At 32.5% G+C, this 22,804-nt stretch overlaps 1 protein-coding gene across 1 annotated transcript; it reads left to right on the top strand.

The window, feature by feature from the left end:
* Positions 1-260: 260 nt before the first annotated feature.
* On the top strand, positions 261-22,010 carry LOC129222794 (prolow-density lipoprotein receptor-related protein 1-like). The gene is made up of 6 exons (XM_054857339.1): positions 261-505; positions 723-749; positions 6,751-6,873; positions 15,349-15,489; positions 20,927-21,001; positions 21,842-22,010. The coding sequence occupies exons 2-6, from the start codon at positions 744-746 to the stop codon at positions 21,944-21,946; spliced, it is 450 nt and encodes a 149-aa protein (XP_054713314.1). The 5' UTR covers positions 261-505; positions 723-743; the 3' UTR covers positions 21,947-22,010.
* Positions 22,011-22,804: the final 794 nt, after the last annotated feature.

Raw genomic sequence — 22,804 nt, 5'->3', positions numbered from 1 at the left:
AATCTCTCATTTCACAAACAACGAAAACAGTTTTCGCGGTTAAAAGCATACAGTTTAACTGTTGTTCTGGAACAAGAATTTTAAATCATAAAATACCCAAAATTGATTCATTGGTTGAAAGATAAAAAAATATAAGAGGAATTTCAATGCTAAAACATTGAAATACGTACGTTTTTTTTACAACCACAAGCTTACACTTCACCAGAAAAAAAAACATTAAGAAAAATTCAATGGCAACCAAAAGTTTGTTGTTAGGATTTGAATGATTTGTTTACCTTCGATACGGCCCACTGACCTAAATTCATTTACTATTGAAAATTTAATATCGGTAAATTTATTGTTTCAGTTCTGATCATGAGCATTTTCACACAAAGTTCCAAGATTGTTCATGAAAGAATAGAAAAAAATAAGTCGTGTGGAAATTCATTTTTTTGTTTGGCTTAAGAACATATTATAAAAACTAATGCATATGACATTTAGTTAATGTATTTATATTGTACATTATGTAAGTAAAACATCCACCTTCCATTATTATTAGAAGGATTGTAATTTCTTAATTAATTTGAATGGATGATTTGATTTAGTTAATAACTTATCATGGATTTTAATTATATGTCACTTGCTTCTTATTTATCTTTAGTTTTCATATATTTTAAATGCTTAAAGCAGTATTTGAGCAAGAAATTATGAATATGTACTTATTTATGTTTTTCTCTCCTTAGATTCTTTGATGTGGATTTTTAATGGCAGTAAGTTGTTAGTTTTGTTATAAGAAATTTGAACTCTTTAGAAAGAGTTCAAATGTTCTCTTTTTGTTATAAGAATTTAAACTCTTTCTTTCTCTCTTTGAGTGAAATCACTCCACTCAAACTTTTGTGCCCTTCGTTTTTAACCATTTAAACTTGTTAATGTAGCTTAGCTTATGTGTGCTTAATATCACTTTTTACTTTTCTATTGCATTTTATTGCTTAGTCTTAATTTCCCCCCCAAATAATGTTTAATCTGACTACCTTCAGTTTACAATTGTTATAAATATCCAGAGCTGGTCTGTAAGGGATTTGTGCTTTATAATCATTTGGAATGGACATATTGTCTTTACATTTTTTGGAATTATACTCCACTCTTGGTAACTCAAGGCCTTATAATTCAAACTCCTTTATTTTTGAAGTTTTCATTGGGTTCCAAATTCGAAGAAGGTCTTTCTTTGTATGTTTATCCGAATGGTCCCCTATCAAACAGTGCCTCATCATGGATTTTTCCGCAAAACCACCACCTCTTACCCTCTTCAAGTTTTTATACCAAGTTTTGAATTTTAAAATAATGAGAGAAATAGGCTGAATTTATGAAATTTAAGATTAGGTTAACATCCCCAAAAATTCTTAATGCGTAATTTTTTGCTTTGTAGAAAAATTGTATGTCAATTTTTACTTATCTTTTGAAAAACTTGTGGAGGATCATGGGGAGTAAGAAACTCTCCTTTAGTAAGATTTCGAAATTAAATCCATAAAATGCAAATGTAGGCTCTCTTGGGTCTCATGAACAATAGGTGTTCTCAGAAGACAGCAGCTTTTCTAGATCGTCCAAGTGTCTAAAGTTTGCATCGTTTACATCAAGAAAGATGTAAAAGAGGGAGCAAAATTTTAGAAACAAAATAATTTTGTTCCGAGGAGAGGAATGTAATTTCTCTCCCAATTAACACCTGAATTTATTTTAAAGTAAAATTCTTGTGTTAAATTTTGTTATTTTTCAACAATATTTCCTTTCTTTTTGTTTTCTTCTTAAACAACTTCCTACTCTCCCAACGTTTTGGGAGAGGCCATGCCCCCTCCCCCCCCTCTAGATTTGTCCCTGACTCAAACTACCTTTAAGTTGAAGGTTTTAGCCGGTCCTTTGGAACTTGGAGTTATTGAGAGTTGACTTTTCAACTTTGAGTGTTTAGGTAGGATATTTATGACCAGAGGGGTCCAACCCCTCAAGAGCAAGAATCCACCCCCCAAATACCATAAAGCCCCCCAGAGCAAGCTTTCCTCCTAAAAATAAAGAAAAATCCCCCCCAAAAAAACCACCTCTCCCCTAAAAATTTGAATGGCAGTCTTTGCTAAAACCCCTTCTAGTTAGACATCCGTGACTGAATGTGTGATCATTGGCTCTAAAATAATATTTCTTTTCATAAAAGATTATAATTTTTTACAGTATCTTTTATCTTTTTAATATTACAACTGTGCACACTTCCTACTAAATAGATATTTTGTTTTAGTGATTATTCCAAACGTTAGGCATAGCCGGAGATAAGTATGGTCTGTTACACAAAAAAGAGAGACATTTTAAACTTTTAACAAGGGCTCTTGACTGGAAGGTAAAATTACTGAGTCGGGCTCATGGAGTTTTAGAGCCTTTGACTTCGATTCCTTTACCCCAAAATCAGTTAGGTGTTAGGCTTGAACACCGACTCAGGTTACTGGCATAATGACAGACTCTGAGAGAAAATGACTAACTCCGACTCTTAGAATTTTAAAGTTCCCGACTCCGTTACCCAAAATCAGTCTAACTCTAACTCCCCAGCCTTGGTTATAACTACAGAGGAGTTAACTACCAGCATAATTGTTTCATTTAAATTAAATAAGTAACTAAAGTTTTTTCATCCTCACAAGCCGCTACAATGTCATTCCTGAACGCTTACTCTAGACCAGGGGTTCCCAAACTTTTCCGATTTGTTGTACCCTTTGAAGAATTATAGTTTTTTTCACGGCACAATAGTCTATCTCTTTTGTATATATATATATATAGAGCTACTCCATTTCAGATCAGGCAGGGTCTGTCACATGACCATCACCGATGTTTTTGAAAAAAATACAGTAGTTACAACTAAGGTGCATATGAAATATCCCAAAAGGATTTTGCAAGAAAAATTTTTTTACTTCAGTTACAGCATATTAAAATTCAGAACAAAATCCGCCACTTTGGAAAAAACCGGCAAAACACTCCATTTGAAATGGACACTATTTCAAAAGTATTTAACCTACTTGAATTATTCTTTTTTCTAAAAATAAATAAGGACCCATATATCCTCTAGACATCGTTTTTGAAAGTTTAGTTAGGTTTTTTGATAACGAAAAAAATTCATTTTTTCGGCGAAAAAACTGCATTTTTACCGATTTTATGATTTTTTTTTCTCCATGAAAAAAAAGTTTTTTTTACTAAACAGAGATGGCAGTCTAAAGCCCTTATATGATAGTTTCATAACATATTTTATTATAATCCTTGGATGCATACAGCCTCGGAAATAAAATTTGAAATTTTGAAAATTTTCAAAAATTAGCGATTTTTGAAGTGATTTCACTCAAAAAACCCATTTTTTAAAAATCCAAAAATTGGCTCATTTAAACCTCATATAATGCTTAACAAGTGGATAGACACCGCATCCCGTATTTTTTCCCATAAAATGTTTTATGATTTTTTGAAAGTGACCTTATCGCCCATGGCATGCATGTAAAATAAAAATTTCTGATAATTTCAGTCACTGAAAATCTGATTATATTAATGCCTAATAGCTACAATAATGGTGCACTATATCAGCAACAAATAAAATTTTACAGACTTTTAATAATATAGCAGTATCAATCCGCCTCTGATGACCCAGTCAATTCGTCTTTTTGTACTTCGTTATATAAATATATTTTTCTGCTGATCAGTGCCTAATTGTTATGGGAGCTGAGCTCCCATACTTCCTTATTTTTTTCACTCAAATTTTTGTATTGACCGAATTCAGGCCACTTAAGCATTAAAATAAGTTCTGAAGACTATAGGGATCCTGCATTTCTTTTTATAGAAACTGTATCCCTGGCTATAATAGCTACCTTTGGTGAGATCTGTTTAGTTACCTCAACTTACAACCATGTTCAATTGATTATTTCTCTCATAAAACAGGTGAGCTTTTTAAATTCTTAAACTACAAGTGAGTTTTGCGGTTTGAATTTAGCATACATATTCTTACGTATAAAAGTAATCATACGAGGTAGGATCCAAAAATTATGTGACAACATTCGCCAATGACAACCAAAGCACGAAATTAAAATTAATCGTTTTAAATGCATTGTATTGTTCTTTCCTTTGATGGTTTCCCTTGTCGCGTAATTGAGTTAAAGAGAAAGAAAAAAAAAATATGATTCGTTGCTGCATATGAAAGTAACGGTGAATGCATAGCTTTGGAGACAAAATAAACTAATATTTATAAAAGAAAGGAAAGATTTTAACTGTTACTGATAAAGTACATCATTATCGTAGCTATTAGTCATTAATATAATCACCAAAGGCTCTTCTATCTAAAGGCTACACACAGAGTCTTACAAAAAGACGAATTGACTGGGTCATCAAAAGCGGTTTTTTACTGATAAATTATTAAACGTCAGTAAGATTTTAGTTGTTCCTGATAAAGTGCACCGTTATTGTAGCTATTAGGCATTAATATAATCAGAATTTCAGTTACTGAAATTATTAGACATTTTTATTTTACATGCATGCAATGAGCGATAAGGTCACTTTCAAAAAATCATAAAACATTTAATGGGAAAAAATACGGGATGCGGTGTCTATCCACTTGTTAAGCATTATATGGGGTTCAAATGAGCCAATTTTTAGATTTTTAAAAAATGGGTTTTTTGAGTAAAATCACTTCAAAAATCGCTAATTTTTGAAAATTTTCAAAATTTCAAACTTTATTTCCGAGGTTGTATGCATCCAAGGATTATAATAAAATATGTTATGAAACTATCATATAAGGGCTTTAGACTGCCATCTCCGTTTAGTAAAAAAACTTTTTTTTCATGGAGAAAAAAAATCATAAAATCGGTAAAAATGCAGTTTTTTCGCGGCAAAAGTGAATTTTTTTCTTTATTAAAAAACCTAACTAAACTTTCAAAAACGATGTCTAGAGGATATATGGGTTCTTATTTATTTTTAGAAAAAAGAATTATTCAAATAGGTTAAATACTTTTGAAATAGAGAGTGTCCATTTCAAATGGAGTGTTTTGCCGTTTTTTTCCAAAATGGCGGATTTTGTGCAGAATTTTAATAGGCTGTAACTGAAGAAAAAAAAAATTTTCTTGCAAAATCCTTTTGGGATATTTCATATGTCCCTTAGTTGTAACTACTGTATTTTTTTCAAAAAAATCGGTGATGGTCATATGACACTTTTCATATCTGCTTGCCTGATTTGAAATGGAATGACTCTATACAGGGTGACTAGTAATTAACGCGCTAATGTTAAAAATTAATTTCTCGAAAACTACTCATTCAAAAAATTCTATTTAAGTTCGAAAACAAAGTACAATACATGGAAATTAGTTTAATACAAATTTGATGCATTTTCCCTCTCTAGCTGTAATATGGCTCAAACAATTAGCGAAATTCTGTATCACTCACTGAAGAGTCGATTTCAATAACTGAATCACCGTTTTCAGGCCTTCCATGCTCTTGAGATTTCCAATGTAAACTTTGTCTTTGGTATACCCCCCTCCCCCCAAAAAAAAGATTGCAAAGATTCCATATAGGAGAAAAGGGTGCCTAATCGATTGCCATATTTTTCAATTTGGGTACCCTAAAGCAAAAATCTGTTGATGAAAGTGCTCTTCAAGCAGATCAAACATTTCATTGTACGAAGAGGTGGTACGCCGTCTTGCATGAACCACATGCTTTCAAAATTGGACTCACTTTGAGTTGCTGGAATGAACTGATTTCTCAACATTTCCAAGTATTGTTCAAAAGTGATAATCTGTTCGTTATCTTAAGTTTAAACCCAGTTGCAAACTTGTTTTGAGTCACAATTTGGCAGTTGCTGTTTGAATAATATGTTTGAACGATGAAAATGTGCTCAGAAACGCTATATCTCGACATTTTCACTCAAAAATAAACAGCAAAATCCAACTCAATGAGACTGTGCAAAAAAAATCTGCCAACTCACTGAATCTAACCACCAAGTTAGAACTTGATACGACAAACCGTTTTAGAGAAATTGACATTTCTTTTCAACGCGTTAATTACTGGTCGCTCTGTATACATATATATATATATATACATATTGATACCATGGCATGCTTTGTGGCACCCCTAACCTAGCCTTACGATACTCCCTGCTCTAAACAGAATGAGTGATGCAACTGAAAATATCAATCGGTTCTGAATGCATTAAATACAAGTTTTGCTGCAGTACTTTACTTAATGTGTTAAAATAATTATCAATAGTGTCCATGATACTCAAGTTAATCTGGATGTGAATATGAATGTAAAATCAATGGCTAAAGAAAAGAAAAAATCCCTTGAATGTTTCAATGGAATCATGTACTTTCACAATAAGTATAATTTGTGGGGGGGGGGGGGAAACTTGAGATCATTTCCCTGCAGCCATTTTCTTTTGTAATAAGTATAATTTGTGGGACAGTTGTTTAAAAGTGAAAAATTTTCTCGTGAGTTTTACCTCTAAAATATTTTTTCTACATTTCATAATTAAGATGAATTAAGCTGTGGCTTTTTCTTTAGTAGATTTTTCTAACTTCATACAAACCAACAATTTAAAAAATGTATGTCATATACTCTCAACCTTATATAAAATTTCATAAACAAGTAGTTTCACTTGGTTGAACATTTAAGTTGATTTTATAGTTTTGAAATATTGGATAATTCTTGAAATATTCATTAAAAGTACATGGTTTCAGCAATAAAATTCTAGTTTATTGTTTTTTTTTTTCATTTCAGAATGACACTTTAATAGAACCAAAAGAAAATGCTTCAATTCCAACAGCAGCTTTATTGGTTCTTGGCATAACTTTTTACATGATCATTATTTTCATTGGTTTACTCATAAGAAAATGTCTTGTAGTAAGTCAAAAATATTTTTTGTGATAAATATTGTTGCAATAAAAGTTTTTGTGTGATACTTAGAGACATTTAATTTTGATTGTTTCAATCAATATATATATATATATATATATATATATATATATATATATATATATATCCAATCTCCAGTCTCCAATTCATGATGTTGTTGTTGAAGCAATGCATAACAAAAAACAGAATATATATATATACACTGGTGTGCAAAAATTAAGGACGAAGTCGAAAAATTAGCATATCAGCTGAATAAAGAGGCAGAGCGGACAGAAAGACCAATCAGGAGATTAAGTAAGGTGATGTACGGTAGCACATGTGCAGATATGCAGGCAGACGTAATGGGGGAGTGTCTGAGTAGTATAAAGCATGTTGTCAATGTAAGATCAGTATTTCTGGCAAAGAGATTGCACGCCGTATAGCAGTTAAAATCACACAGAGTTGCTGCCTCAGCGAGAAATGGCAAATAATCAATCTGTTAGACGACATCAGGATGCTTTTACCCGAGGTCGAATCATTGGGAAGTTAGAGGAAGGCCACAGTGTGACAATTAAGGCTGCAGAGTTCGGAATTGCTCACAGCATCGTTTCATGACTTTGCAGACATTTTCAAACTACAGGAACAGCTATCCGGGGGTTCAGTAGTGGTCGTCCACTAGGAACCACACCCGCAAATGACCGGTATATTGTCTTACAGGCCAGAAGAAACAGGCGGCAGACAGTGGAAGAAATCGCTAGACACACGACACAGGCGACTGGACGACCGATATCGCATTTTACCGTGGCCAGAAGACTGCACGGTGGTGGTCTGTTTGCACGACGCCCTATACGGTGTGTACCTCTAACGCCTGCCCATCGGAGAAGGCGTTCTCTGTGGTGCCAGGAACACCCGAATTGGAGAGACAATGAATGGGGACGAGTACTCTTTACAGATGAGAGCAGATTCAGTCTGAGTAGCGATTCTCATCGCATACTCATCTGGAGAGAGCGAGGAAGCAGCAATCATCCCTCGAACATCATTGAAAGGGACACGTATGGAGGTTGCGGTGTTCTCGTTTGGGGAGGCATCATGCTTGGTAGTCGTACAGACCTTCACATCTTCAACGCAGGTTCAGTCAACGAGACCCGTTATTGTAACGAGATTCCTCTTCCATATGTGCGTCTTTTTAGAGGCGCTATGGGTCCGCAGTTTCTTTTCATGGACGACAATGCACCATGTCATCGCACAGTAGCTGCCGAACAGCTCTTAGAGAGTGATTGAACGTATGGATTCATCGGCACGATCTCCGGATCTCAATCCCATCGAAACATCACACCATCACAGGGATGTTTCGGCCTTCAATCGCATTGCGCTCCATGCTACTTTTTCAATAAAGCTTCTTTTTATCCCTCTGATTTCTCTTTTAGTAAGTGTTGCTTACATTACACATGTCCTTACGTATTGGGGATCTTACGGTATTAAATGTGTTGATTTGAAAAGCTTTTGTATAAAGTTATATTGAAAAAACCGTCTCATCCTTAATTTTTGCATACCAGTGTATGTATATATATATATATATATTATGTTTTTTGTTATGCATTGCTTCAACAACAACATCCTGAATTGGAGACTCATTGACTTGGTTAGGTGCTAATAATGCGAAATCGTGAGTTTGAACACCCATGGTTTAAAAATATATTGTTTTGGTGTGTCTTTTATTCTTCAGCAGAAGTCTGATCCAAAATATAATCTAAACTCATTACAGAATTCTGAGCTACAGTTCTGTTGTTTAAATCAGGAAACAAGACATTAAGTTTAACATATTAAATTGCGTATAACTTGAAAAAAAATATTTGAACAAAAATATAGGCATCAATTTCCAATTTCTTTTGTTACTTTATTGCACAATAGTATTAATAGTACTATTTAAAGTATAGTGTCCAGGGATGAAGGCTCAGTAGCTCAAGTCCTGCTAATAATGTGAAGGTCATGGGGTTGATCTTCCGATAGGCCAAGAAATGTAGCTTTTGACTAACCAAATTTCCTCTGCTCAATTCTCATCCGAATTTCTATGTACAGTATGAATTTGGTTTAACAATACCTGATTTGATAATTCCCTCAATTTATTGATACATTTCTCTGGTGTGGATTTGACAATGGTGTGCATTGGTTTTTTACGCTCCTCAATTTAAGGATGTCCTTGATTTTAGGACAGTTTTTTTTCAGTACCTTGTCAATCATTAAATTAGGGTTATACTGTATATTGTCCCCCCAGAGCAACAGTAGGATATCTTAGTGTTATTCCTGGGATTAGATGTCTTTATGTTGCTCTGAGGCGACGATATATAAGTCATTAGAGGCAAGGTTTTAAACCACAGGTTGTGTTGCATTCAAATTAGGAGAAAGGAACATTTATTTCTTGTGGTAAATCCCAACATCATACATGCTCTGTTCTATAAGTATCGGGACTGGTTCCAAAAATCAAAATTTATTGCAGGGATCATTACAATTACTTAATAATCTTCAAAATACATTCCTCCTGCATTGATACACTTAATTTGGTTCGTCTGCCACTCGTCAAAAGCTTGCTGGAAGTCGGTTTCCGGAATACTGTTGAGAGCCTTCGTCGTCACCTCTTGAACCGCCTCGATGGAGTTGTACCGATGAGACTCCCTTTTCGCTCATGGAAACAAGAATAAGTCTGGTGGAGCCAGGTCTGGGCTGTAGGGGCCAAGACTTTCTACACCAGAATCACGCTCACTTTCCTCATCACAAGATCTTTTGTTACAATGGTGTGGACCATTCAGACTGAAAGGCCGGTCTCCTCACTAATAAGGAGGTCATTCCATGTCAGTTCAACCACACCCCAACACCCACCATCTCAGATTATAATGAAACTTTGTATACTTCTACTTTTCATAGTCCTAAAGTATTTCTTCTCTATTAAAAATAGTTTTTTTTTTTTGGCCCTTCAAAGTTTTGCGATTTTGCGTTAGTTGTCATTTACAGTTCTCTGAGAATGAACAGCAGCTGTTTGCAAAAAAAATTATTTCTCAATAACTAAAGATAAAAAAATCTGGAAAATTTTTATATTAAATATTAAGAATTCAAGTATTTCAGAAAAAAATATGTCAAAAATCTAAATTTATGTTCAGTAATTAAAAAAAAATTAACAAACTGAAAATTTTTAAATTTTTTCAATAAAAAAATGATAGTAAAAATTTTAAAATTTTGGCATGAGGGTCTAAATTAAAATAATTTATATATATTTTTTAATGATCATTAACATGTGTGCTAATATATAAAATGAAAATCTTTAGGGGACTTTGAGGGATTCTGCCCCCCTGCCCCTTATTTTGATTAATGAAAAAAAGTTGATCACAATATTACAAGCTAAGTTAATAATTGCATTAAAGAAAATTTAAATATTGAAATACATTGGTGTTTGAACTTAAACGTAAACATTTAAATACTCAAGATTTTTTTCAATTGTAAATAATTAATTAAATTAATTAATAATACACAATAAAAATAAGATATCGCAAAATTCGAAATTTTCCTACAACAATTTATGCATTCTAAAAATTATTGTTAAACTTAGGGCAACATAGAAATTAAAACTTTTTATCTAATTCTAATTTATAATTAGGCAGTTTATACAAAGTATTAAAAATCCTATAAATACCAGCTCAGAGCTTTTAACTTGATTCATTAATCGAATGCAATATCAAACTGAAACTTGGATTTGGTTTAACATAGCAATTTATTGGGTATGAGTTTAAAATGGTTACCGTTGCCCAAAATGTTTATAATTAAGGCTTTGCAACAATCTCATTCAAGGGCGCCCATATAGGGGGGCAAGGGGGGGGGGGGCTCGAGCCCCCCTTTTTCAAATTAGAACTTCCTTGCTTTTAGTACTTTTTTCTTTGCACAAATGTAAAAATATTTCTTCTCCAAACCTTTTAATGAATAAGTTATTAAAAATGTCTAATTTTAATGACTCTAATCTGTCCTGAAATTGTTTTCTACGGGGAAAATATCCAGCTAAACTACGGGGAAAATATTTGAGTCCCCCCCCCTTGCGACTTTGCTATATGCGCCCATGATCTCATTTGACCCTAAAAGTGTGTTTTGTTATCTTGAGTGTTTCTATGATCATAAATGGATCCTAATAACCTGGCATTTGTACAAATGACAGGTATTTTTATTTTACATTTCACTAGTAATTTTTTTAGATGTTTTGTTTTCTTTTTAATATATTTGCCTGTTACCTCCCTAACTTTTGTTGCTTTACTAGCCCCCAAAAAGGAACAGCTGGTATTAGATGACAGCTGATCAGCAAGCTGTATGGTTTACGATTATAGTTAGTTGTTTATATTATGACTGTGAGATCGGTAACTACTTTTTATTTAAAATACACTTTCTTTTTCTTGATCCCTCTTTTAACTGCTGCATTAGTTTTATCAAGGGCAGTATGTTCTTTTAAGCCACTTTTTCTACAAATGATTTATAAACATTATGTATAATTCCAGTTTAAATACAGTGAAACTTCAGTAACTGGACACACTGATAATCCAGGTAACTCGACATTTATTATTCTTAGAGTCTGCCCAATGCTAACTTCAATGGTTGAAAAGCTTTCTAGCTTGACACACATTTTGCTAGAACTCCTATAAGTCAACATCTAATTGTTATTCTAGTTCAATTCATTCTTTCATATTGACCTTTTCTCAAAATTTTAGAAAAGTTCTTTCTGAGAATTCTATCTTTTATCCAGGGGAGTCAGCAACCACTCTGTGCTGTTAGTGCAATTCTGATAGGGTTGGATAAAATGTACTCCATGGGAGGCGTGTAGAGAAAGAAGGCACCATTACTTGTTTTCTAAATAAGTGTGAGCAGGACTTGTTTTTTTTAGCAGACCTGACTAACAAGAAGCTTTTATCTCTTTTCAACAATTATGTATTTATTCCTCACAAGATGTTCAAATCTATTATTGTTTTTAAAAAGGAAGAAAACAAAAATAATAGAAAATTCATTTACTGAAATTAATTTTCATAATGTGAATGTTAAGCATTAATAAGCATAAGTGATACAAAATTTTAGAACCCCAGTAAGTTGAGGAAAAGTTGCAAGTTATGTCATTAAACTGGAGGGGGGGGGGGAATCTGGACAAAAAAAAAATTCCATGCAAATAATAATTTGTTTTCCAATTGTCATTAAAAAATATAAAAATCCATTGAATACGAGAGGTGCATAAATACTAATTTATTTTTTCATTTGCTTTGAGGGGAGGGGGAAAGGTAATTTACTTTATTTAGTCATATTATTACTAAACAATCAGGCCATTAATTTTTAAGGGGTGTTAAATGTAATTTCAAGAAATTAAAAGGATGAATTTGTCATTGTATAGCAGTAAAACTATAATGGAAAAGCAGTTCCACGATAGCAATTTTTCTCAAACGTAAGGGGGGGGGGAGGGTGGATCCTGAAAGTACTAGTAACTGCATGATTATGAATTGGTGTAAAGACTTTACTTTTGTTTTAACTTGTCTGGACTAAAATGCAGTAATCCATATGCAGATATTGTTGTCTGCAACTTTTGAATTTCATGATATCTTATTTTCAGAATGTCTATATTTAATATAATAATTGTAATAATTTTTAACTATTTCAAATAAAAAAATAGCTTGAATATTACATTTATATGTTTGAGTTCAATATTTATTACACTTTATATTTAAATTTTTTAAATAATTGCTGGGAACTCGTTTCAAAGACATAGAAAAACTTTTCTCTATGATGCTTTCGTTGTTTCTAGGGGGGAGGGGACAGAATCCCTAAAAGACCCATAACTTTTTTCACAGGAAAAGTTAAAGCACACACTCATGATCATTTTTTCTTTAAATCATGATTTTTAAAACTGACCCTGATGTTAAAAATTTAGAATTTCAACAATGGTTTTTTTGACCAAAAAAAAAAAATCAAAATGTTTAACTTTTTGATCTTAAAAAAATTCTTTGTATAAACTAAGATTATTATAATATTTTTTATAAAAATATTCAAAGTCTTAACATTTTTTATGAAAATTTTCAAGAAGGTAATATCATTAGTTGCTGAGAAACATTCCCCCCCCCCCATTAACAACAGCTCAGTTAGTGTCTTTGAAAATGACAAAAAAATGCAAAATCAAAAAATGTCAAAAGTCTTTAAAATTAAAATACATTGAGATTGAAACAAAAGAAACTAGGGTGTTGCTTTTAACCACAAAATAAGGAAGTATACCAAGTTTCATCAAAATCTAGATGGTAGGTGTTAAAATCCCATTTTTGTGGTTGATTTGACACATTTTAAACTATTTCAAATAAAATAGAAGCTTAAGTATATTTTTTTTTATATTTGAGTTCCATATTCAACACATTATATTTGAATTTTTATCATAATTGTTGACAATTCTGTTTTAAAGAATATGGAAGAGATTGTATGATGTTTTATGCTTTTTTTCCAGAATTGGGGGGAGGGGGGGGGGCAGAATCCCTTAAAGTCCCCTAATGTTTTTCATTGGATAAGTTAGAGTACATATTCATGATCATTTTTTAAAAAAAATCATGATTTTTAAAACTGACCCTTTTGTTGAAATTCAGTTTTTTGCTGACATCTTTTTTTGAAAAAAAAATTCAAAATTTTCAATTTTCTAATTTTTTAAAAAATTAAGATTATTGAAATATTTTTTATCAACATGTTCAAAGTCTTTCTATTTTGTGTAAAAAATTTCAAAAAGATTATAGCATTAGTTACCAAGAAATAATTTTTTTTGTAAACAACCACATCTCAGTTTGAGTGTCTCGAAAATGACAAAAAATGTAAAATCTCCAAATTTCAAGAGGCTGTAAAATCAAAACGCATTGATACTGAAAGAAAAAAAATTAGGGGGTTGCTTGTAACCATAAAGGGATGAAGTATACCAAGTTTGATCAAATTCCGAGACGGTGGGTGTTAAAATCCCATTTTTGTGGATGATTTGACATGGAACGACCCAAGGGCGATGGTTAAACGCCTGTTAGAGTCCAAAACACTTTACACTTTGGCCACCTCCAGCGGTTTAAGCAGTCATCGGACGTCTGAGGCAGTGATTGTCTTCGACGAGCTCCCGGCCTTTCTTAAACATTTTGTGCTACTTAAAAACTCGTGTCCAGCTTCATCCCCATAAGCCTGTTTAATTAGCTCAAGGGTTTCGGAAGTGTACTTCCCCGAGTTTAAAGCCAAATTTCACAGCATTCCATGCTAGTGCGATAACACCATAAAAAATCACACGTCACAAAAATCCACCTCCTGTTTCAAGGCATGCTTGCAAGCGACTGAATGAAGTTCAAAGTGTACCTGGATGGTGAGGACCCCTCTACCTATGCCAACCGGTCTTAGCGCCCTCTACCGCTCCGTTGATGATACAGTGAACCAGTCCTGATACTTATTGAACAGACCCTAAGTGTGTGTGTTTTTTACCAAAATTTTCTTCATGCTTCACCAAACTTCTAAAGTAAGACCTCATTTGAAAGATTCTGAAAATAAATTAGTCACATTCTTGTTATTGAAAAAAAAAACTTGGTTTTTGAATTCCTTTCATCGAGCGTGAATGTTTCACGTCAGTCAGCTAGTTAGTGTAGTTTCCCATTCTTGACTGTAGTTTCTTTTATTCGAGTAAGTAAACAGGATGATTGTTAAATTACATTATATAATGTGATAATCTGTTGTTAAATATGAAAAATCATCATAGTAAGAGGGAAAAGCTTTGGTAATTTATTCAAGTTTTAGAAGGAAAAATGTTATACTTAATTTTTTTTTTATTTACCACTTTACAACATGTTTTTTTAAATAACATAATCAGATCACAACAAAAGTGCAAAATCTTAGGCACCTGAATTTTTTTTTTTTTTTTAGTTTTCCCTAACAATTACTTTTTAGAGCTTAATACTTTCAGAACTAGCCACCAAAGTAGGTATTATTTTTAGTTGTGTGGGTGAACTGGCACCTGGCTTTGTCACACTCTCATTATAATCATAATATTTTTATTAAAGTTATGTTAGTATATATTTTTATGTGATTTCTGTCTTTTTAAACTATTGTGCTTAAGTTGAGAGTTATTACTTTATACTGAAAAAAAAATTATCAATTGCATTTCATTTATAACTGAAAATTCGGTATTTCTCAAATAGTTAACATTACTTTACTAGATTGGTTGAAAAATAATGACATATTAAATTGTATTGCGTATTGCGCTTTTCATTTTATTCACATATACTCATTTCTGCTTCTAAAAAATGTCATGTAAACAAATGAAACTATGATTTTATGAAAAAAATTTCTATATACACATTGATTGAAAATATGTGCTGAAAAAATTTTGACGTTGAAGCTGTTGTATTAAGGTTTGACTATGTTATAAACACTAATGCAATATTTTGGAATTAAAATATTCATTTCTTTTAGGCTCATGGGATATGTACGAATTGCTGTCCAAAAGTAGGTGGATCAAAATGCTGCGGAACATGCAATGAGTATGCACAGCAATGCAATTGGAAACCACCTACTGTTGATGGCTGCCTAGATTTTGTTTGTCCTACAAAACAAGTATGGCATTATTTTACATTTTTTAAAACTTTCTATACCTACTTTCATGTTATAAACTCTTCGTTTAATGAGCAACTTATATTCAAGCCACAAATGCTGATCAAGTTTCATGTTGCATTTTTTCTTCTTACTACGACAGCTTTTTTACTTTCTTCTATATCTAATATATAGAAGAAAGTATTGGATTCGTGCAAATTTTCGAATTTCGACCGATTCAAACGTTTTGAGGTGTGCCGAGTTCATTTCGACTATTTTTGGAAAATGTCTGTCTGTCTCTGTGTGTATGTGTGTCACGTCTGTGTGTGACCAGTTTTTTGTGGCCGCTCTACAGCAAAAACTACCACATGAAATCGAACGAAATTTGGTACACATATGTGCCCCTATGTGAACCTGTGCCCATTGGTTTTTGGCGTGAATTCCTCCAAGGGGGGTGGAGCAATGGAACTTTTTTGAGTTAAGCATGCTTGCTATTCCTCAGGAAGTAACTGGCAGAATCAAACAAAATTTGGTCCATAAGTTGCCATTAACAGGAACAGGTGCTGATTCAATTTTGGTGTCAATAACTCAAACGGGGGTTTAGCTATAGAATGTTTTTTGTCGTCAATTGTGACTACAGTATCTCAAGAAATAATGAATGTAATGAAAGAAAAATTTATTGGCAAGTAGCCTTTAGTGGGTATAAGAGCTGATTTTATTTTGGTGTCAACAGCTAAAAAGGGGGTAGCGCAATCGCCTGTTCTTTTTTTCCATTGTGAGTGCCCTATCTCAAGAAGTAATGCTACGTTCTGGTTGAAATTTGGAATATATGTGAATCCATATGTAAATAGGCTTTGGTTCAATTTTGACACCAATCGCTCCAAGACATGTTGATTTTTTTTTTGCAAATAATAGCTTTATTAATGCAACAATAAGAAAGATAAATCGTAATATATTGTCGTCTGTGTATTTCTCGTGATTTTAATTGTATGGAAATGATCGGAAATATTATCTCAATTTAAAATTTTTAACTGCTGCCATCTTATGTTTGTTAACAAATAAAATATTTGTAATTAATTCAAGCAAGGCTTTTAAAATAACTTTCAATTTTTGCTCTTTGCTTTGCTTTTGCAATAAATCATACATTGGGATTGTCATCAAGTTTTTGCATGTGTAATTTTGTTTTTGTTGGGAATATTGCTTCCTCGTCAAGCATGGAGAGGGATCAAAAAAAAAAAAAAAAAAAAAAAAAAAAAAAAGAAAAATATAGAAGAAAGTTTTGTGATGGCCACAACATACTAGTTTCTACTACCATAGTGACTGCCAAGTGCATGTTGAGCATTTGTTTGTATGTTTAACATGGGGTCTGTGCAGAGTTTGAATGTTACAACATGGGGTCACTTTGTTTTTAACTCTAATCATTTTTCCAACTTAATGTTAATAGCAAGTAACTAATAGTGTAATTCTTAAAAAAATCAATGTAATTTACACATTTGAAAGCTCAAAATAGAGCAAGCAATTGAAGCACTATACTTCATCATGAAAAATCAAGCATTAGGCCAACATAAAATCAAACTAGTGTTCTTGAACAGTGACCGCTTGACAGACATGGCGCAGAACATTGTAATCTTTAAGAACCTACAGAAAAACCATTGTTTTGAACAAGTTTTTGGTAGACAATTTTTGAAAGCTGCGAAGTCAGCAACTTTTCAAAGTTTTAGTTCAAAGAAATAAAAGTTTATACATTTACTTATTTTTATATTTTATTATTATTATTATTATTATTATTATTTTGCTTATAAACGCACAGATCAAGTAAAGGTAATGATTTAAAAATATTATCATACTTTAAATTTTAATACTTTGCTTTGCAATGATCAAAAAAGCGTAGAAATATAGCCACCGTGTACATTGTAAGATTTTTTCAGTTGGCATGTTGGCAGCCATGATTGCGCTCTTTTGTTGTTTTCCAACAAGTGCAATATGACCAGGGGTTACTGTAATTATCTTAAATGTTTTAAATTGATTCTCCATTTAATGCATAATCAAGATGAATGGTTTGTACATAAACAAAGAATACAGGGTGTAACAAGATAATTTCCTTATTTCAAAATGCAATAAAACCTGTTTTATGGTTCAGAATGTTTTGGGTTTTTTTAATTATGTAGGTACATGTCTAAAGTTTTTTAAAAAAGGTTTTGGAAATCCTTCCTCATTGCCATATACTGGAAGATAACCCTTTTCCCCCTGAAATTTGATGAATTTGACTTTGATGACATTTGATTCCTACAGTTCACACTCAAAGGGCATCATTGGCTGCTTTGTACCAATGCTGGAACCTTTCCCAAAGCATCTTATCTCAATAAAACTCTTTTTATTGAGATAAGATGTGGGACCTTGTGATTTTTTGTGAGGTAGTTTGGAATTTCACACATGAAAACCATCCAGGGATCCTACAAGGGTGCCTGAAAGTTAGCATCCAAGCAGAAATTATCAACATACCCCTATGTTTGGAGGTGTTATGAGAAATGTTAGAAATCATCTGATTCAGTGTATAGACAATTATGAGCATCGCCTACCTGGTGTAAGATTCAAAACTGTGTAAAACAAAACTTTAGATCTACACTGTACGAAAAGGAAAAAAAAAGAAACCTGGATCATAAAATGGGTTTTAATTGAGTTTTGAAATAAGGAAGTTATCTTGCCACACCCTGTATTAGGTGTCCCAGCTTCAAATCATTAGGGCTTGAAATGTGATTAAAAATTACATCAAAATGCAACAATAAAATATAAAATATTAGTGGAATTATATCTTCTAAATAAACAACAATTATAGAAACAATTTAGAAACAAAATCTCCTTTGAAATAAAAAAAAAATATTATGTCCCAACATTTTTCATGGGTTTGTTCACTCTGTTACAGCCATTTTGAAAATAAAATTGATAATGACCTTGGACCTGGTAATATTTTTAACAGGACCAAGTAGTATAACTTTTGTGCTTAGTCAGCTACTTTGAATTCTACAGTCAATAAACAAAGTGTCTATTTGAATGACAGTTAATTTGCATTGTTAAACACATTCTTACATTTGTATTGATAATTTGAAAAAAGTTTTATTTATTGAAATAGCAGACAGAACAAGTTTTAGAATCATTATTTTATTGTATGCTTGTGCTTAACTGTGACCTTTTCTTTTTTCTTTAATTTTTAGAACAATTTTTTAAAGGCTTATTTGTCCACTCTGACTTGTGTATAAACCGTTGATACTTTATTACACATATATAAATGGGAAAAAAATTAAAAAAAAAAAAAACAAAACTCATTAGGGTAACGGCACCAGTAATAAACAAGAGTCCAGTAACAGACAGTAATAAGTTTGGATTTAAAAAGGCTCTTAGGCGGGTAAAACTGATGCTGCTGTGAACCCATGAATACAGTGCAACCATCTAGTGTTATCAGAGTGAATTTTATAAGCCAGTTGATACTTACAAGGTAGTGCTGGAAGGTTATGAACAGCCACCACATGGTCTGCCGATATTTCCTAAGGTTTTAAATTTAAAAATAAAGAACTTACACACATTTTGAAGAGAAAAGGAGAATTCTGTCCATTACTCATCCTTTCCTCATCCTACCTGTTACTTGGTATCATCAGAATTGTCGGTGTCTGTTACTGGGGGTCGGACCTTTTTTTAGAAATTGAGCAAATGAAAATTGAATTAACTAATTCAAAGGATCCAGAAGTAGCCAAATGTTAGATGAGATGTAGTTGCACAAGGGAAAAATAGTTTAAAAAGTCTAAATACATTAAAAGGCTCAGAAGATTGAGTTAACCTGAGAACGATGTCTTCAGCATGTCTGTGACTGGTGTCGTTACCCTAGTTGACAGGAAGTAATTAAATTTGATAAAATTCATAAGTATTGGGCATAATTTCTCGAGAATGACCCAGATATCATAGTTTTTGTGTCTGTTTTCCTTGCATTTTACAGCCTTATTGACTTATTAAATTTTTATCCAGGGAAAAATAATGAAAAGAAAATAATCCAAGAAGCATGCTAATTAGTTTCAAAGCTGAAACATTTATAATGTTAATATTTCTATACCATTACTAATTTTACTTTAAAAAGATTTAAAAAAGCATTTTAAAATCATATTCTGAGACAAAATTTTTGGTTGAATAGAATCATTCTGGCTTGAGCCTCAGAAATATATTTTTTAAATTTTTACTAAGCAAATAGTTTAATATACAGTCGAGTCCCGACTTACGTGAGGGATGCGTTCCAAGACCCTTCGCGTAAGTCGAAATTTCGGGTTGTGGAAAAGGGTATGAGTAAAAACTTTTATAAACAGACCCAATTATTTTAGACACTTGTAAACACCACCTCAAACTGTTAAAAACTATTTCTTAAGTAAAGTTTAAGTCTACAGTTTCTTACATAAACAAACTGAATTTTTATTTGTATTTTAAATTAAAAAAAAAAGTTTCACTCAACATAAAATACTGCTACTATGCACAAAATCAATGATCAATGGGAAAGAAAGACATAAAATAAACCAGTACGGTACATACAGTATGTAGTAAGAAAAACAAATGCACTATAGTTTTACTGTACAGTGGATCCAGTAATGATATTTGTAACTTTTAAAAAAGTGAATGATGATGAGTCATGCTGCATGATCAAACTGTTATTCTTATATATTTTAAAATACCCCTCTTCCTGGTTTCTTAAATTCACAATACAAGAGCAACTTCCATTTTCATATTTTTTGCATTTTGCTTAGATACTACTCGGTGAACTTTTACAGATTCCCTTTTCTTGACTTTTAATTGCACATATGAAAAATTCATTTCACACCTAATTGTCGTGCTACTTTCTATGCATTTGTACAAGCACTAATCATTAGCTTTTCTTTAATTGTCAGAAACTTTCTCTTTCTATCTTTACAAGATGAAACAGCACTCTTAGGTGTCATTATATTTGTCAATTTATTTCAACAACTTTGACATTTAGAATGAAAAAAAAAGGAAAATGAGGAGTAGTTATTTGTATAAGCAATGCATCAGAGAAGTACGGTGTGGGAACTTTTGCTCTTAGTGATGCTAAAGGGATGAAACTCCATTCACAAAATTTTGTTTTAGTAGCCAATAACAAAGCGGATACTTACACACCACGATTCCCTTCCAAAAATCTTTGCATTGCAGGTGAGAAATTCGCGTTATGGAAATTCTTTACTGGTGAAAAAAAATCACGTAATTGCCATTTCGCATAAGTCGGATTGCGTCGTAGCGGGAGTCGACTGTAGTTGAAATCAGTATTTAGATTTTAACGTTTATGCTTACAAAATCAACTTGAAAAATGAAAACAGATATTGTTATTATTTAAAAATGTTAACATTTACCTATTGATTGAAATCCAAGTACATTTGATTACTAAACAACACTCACCTTTGATCCTTTCCAGAGAGTAAACTGTATTGAATTTCTAGTCTGTGACTGGGTTAGTTTACAATGCTGCAGTGGAGGTGGAACTTATACAGTAAGTAGCAGCAACTTAAATGCTCTTTCATTATTTATTGCACTGTTTTTTAAAAAAAAATTATTTAGGGGCTGTCCCTATAAATGAAGTCGAACTTTTTTCAACAAATCAGACCCCTTTTCTCATTTTTCAAAGCATGATGTCATTTATAGACAACCTCCTATAAAGATATTTTGGACCGTTAAATGAGTCGAATAGGATCAATTTTTATCTTGTTAATCTGAATATCTAACATGAAATATTTTCATGATCCATAATTAATTACTTTTCTTTGAATTGAAGTTTTTCAGGTTTTTAGTTTTGTAATATTTATTGCAGTGAAACGTTTGCATACAGCTTATACAAACACTTCTTAAACTTCTAATGTTTCAAAACTAATGAAATTTAATAAATTTAATTTAGAATTGGAATGGAAAATTTGAAGGATGTAACTTAACCGTGTTAAACAACCTGGGGTTTCACACACTAAGTTTTTGGGAAGGCAGAAATTCTCAATTTTCTGAATAGATCTTCAAATTTTGCTGAATCGTCAGATAAAATTGCTTAATAAGGGAAATTTTGGAAGGTCACAGCGACCTCCCGTGTCCTCCCATCAGGGTGTCCTTGTGAACAACATGAGTGGAAATTCTATTTTTATGAATGAAAGGAACATTCTAGAACAAAAAGTGAAAATTTATCAATTTTAATGAAGTTTGAAGGATGTAATTGTTTGCCATGCTGAACAACATGCAGTGAAACTCTATATGGAAAAAGTATTTTAGTACAAAAAAATAAATTGTATTAATATAAATGCAGTTATGACTACTATAACCGACTAATAATAGTTATTTTTTCTTTCAGTGTGGAAGTGGTGATTATGCATGCACATGTGAAGCACCACAGTGTGAAAACATAAATTGTCTATGTTGTGAAATATCATTTAGAAATGTCTCAACAGTTTCATAATTTGTTGGGAAAAAATTCAGTATTTTGACAAAAAATGTATTTTTGTAATTAGAGTAATTTTTGATTAAATCAATATATTAAAATAAACTGTTGGATTTTGTATAAAACAATCACAAAAATAAGATCTGAGGATGAGACAGGCTCAGACCAGCCACATGGCCAATGCAACACAAAGAAAATAGTCTTTTTACTGATACACCTTATAAAAATGTATTATCTAATTATTTTTAACTAATGATTTTTTTCACCCTTCATTCCCGCTTCAAAAAACTTGTACAGTGGCGGATGGGGCCGGCGGGCAGCCGGGCAAATGCCCGGTGGGCCGCCTCGGTTTGGGCCGCATTAAATCTTTCAATTGAATAGTACAAAAAAAAAACTGTTTTATTTTTCTTCCTTAAAAAACTAGTGAAAAAAATCTGTCACCTAGAAGATGCGAAATCAAACCACACTGCGACATTGGAAAACCTAAAATTGGTTCACTCATTTTTGTAAACGGATTTCAAATCTTTGTAAAAATCTTAGGAAGACCCTTGCCTTCTTTAAAAAAAAAAAAAACGTCGACTTGTACATGACGAAAGCCTTCTTTTTCTTTCCTTGTGGACCGGCCCACCACGCACTCGGTGCCAGATTAAGCAACCGATTAGCACCCCACCTCATTAGCCCTTTCATTGATGATAGTCGATAACCATTTCACGGCCATCTGTGTACAGGGTACAGGGACAAGGACCAGTACAGGAACACTACTTGGGACGGGACGGCAAAAGCAGTTTGCGGAACGGAAACAGCTGTTTTTCATTCAAAGAGGCGAAGAGAGAGGCACCCAGTCCCATCTCATATCGCCTATCGTTATCAAAGACT

This window comes from Uloborus diversus, chromosome 5 (genome assembly GCF_026930045.1).
Source record: "Uloborus diversus isolate 005 chromosome 5, Udiv.v.3.1, whole genome shotgun sequence".
Taxonomy (NCBI): domain Eukaryota; kingdom Metazoa; phylum Arthropoda; class Arachnida; order Araneae; family Uloboridae; genus Uloborus; species Uloborus diversus.
This window is presented reverse-complemented; position numbering and strand designations above follow the sequence as displayed.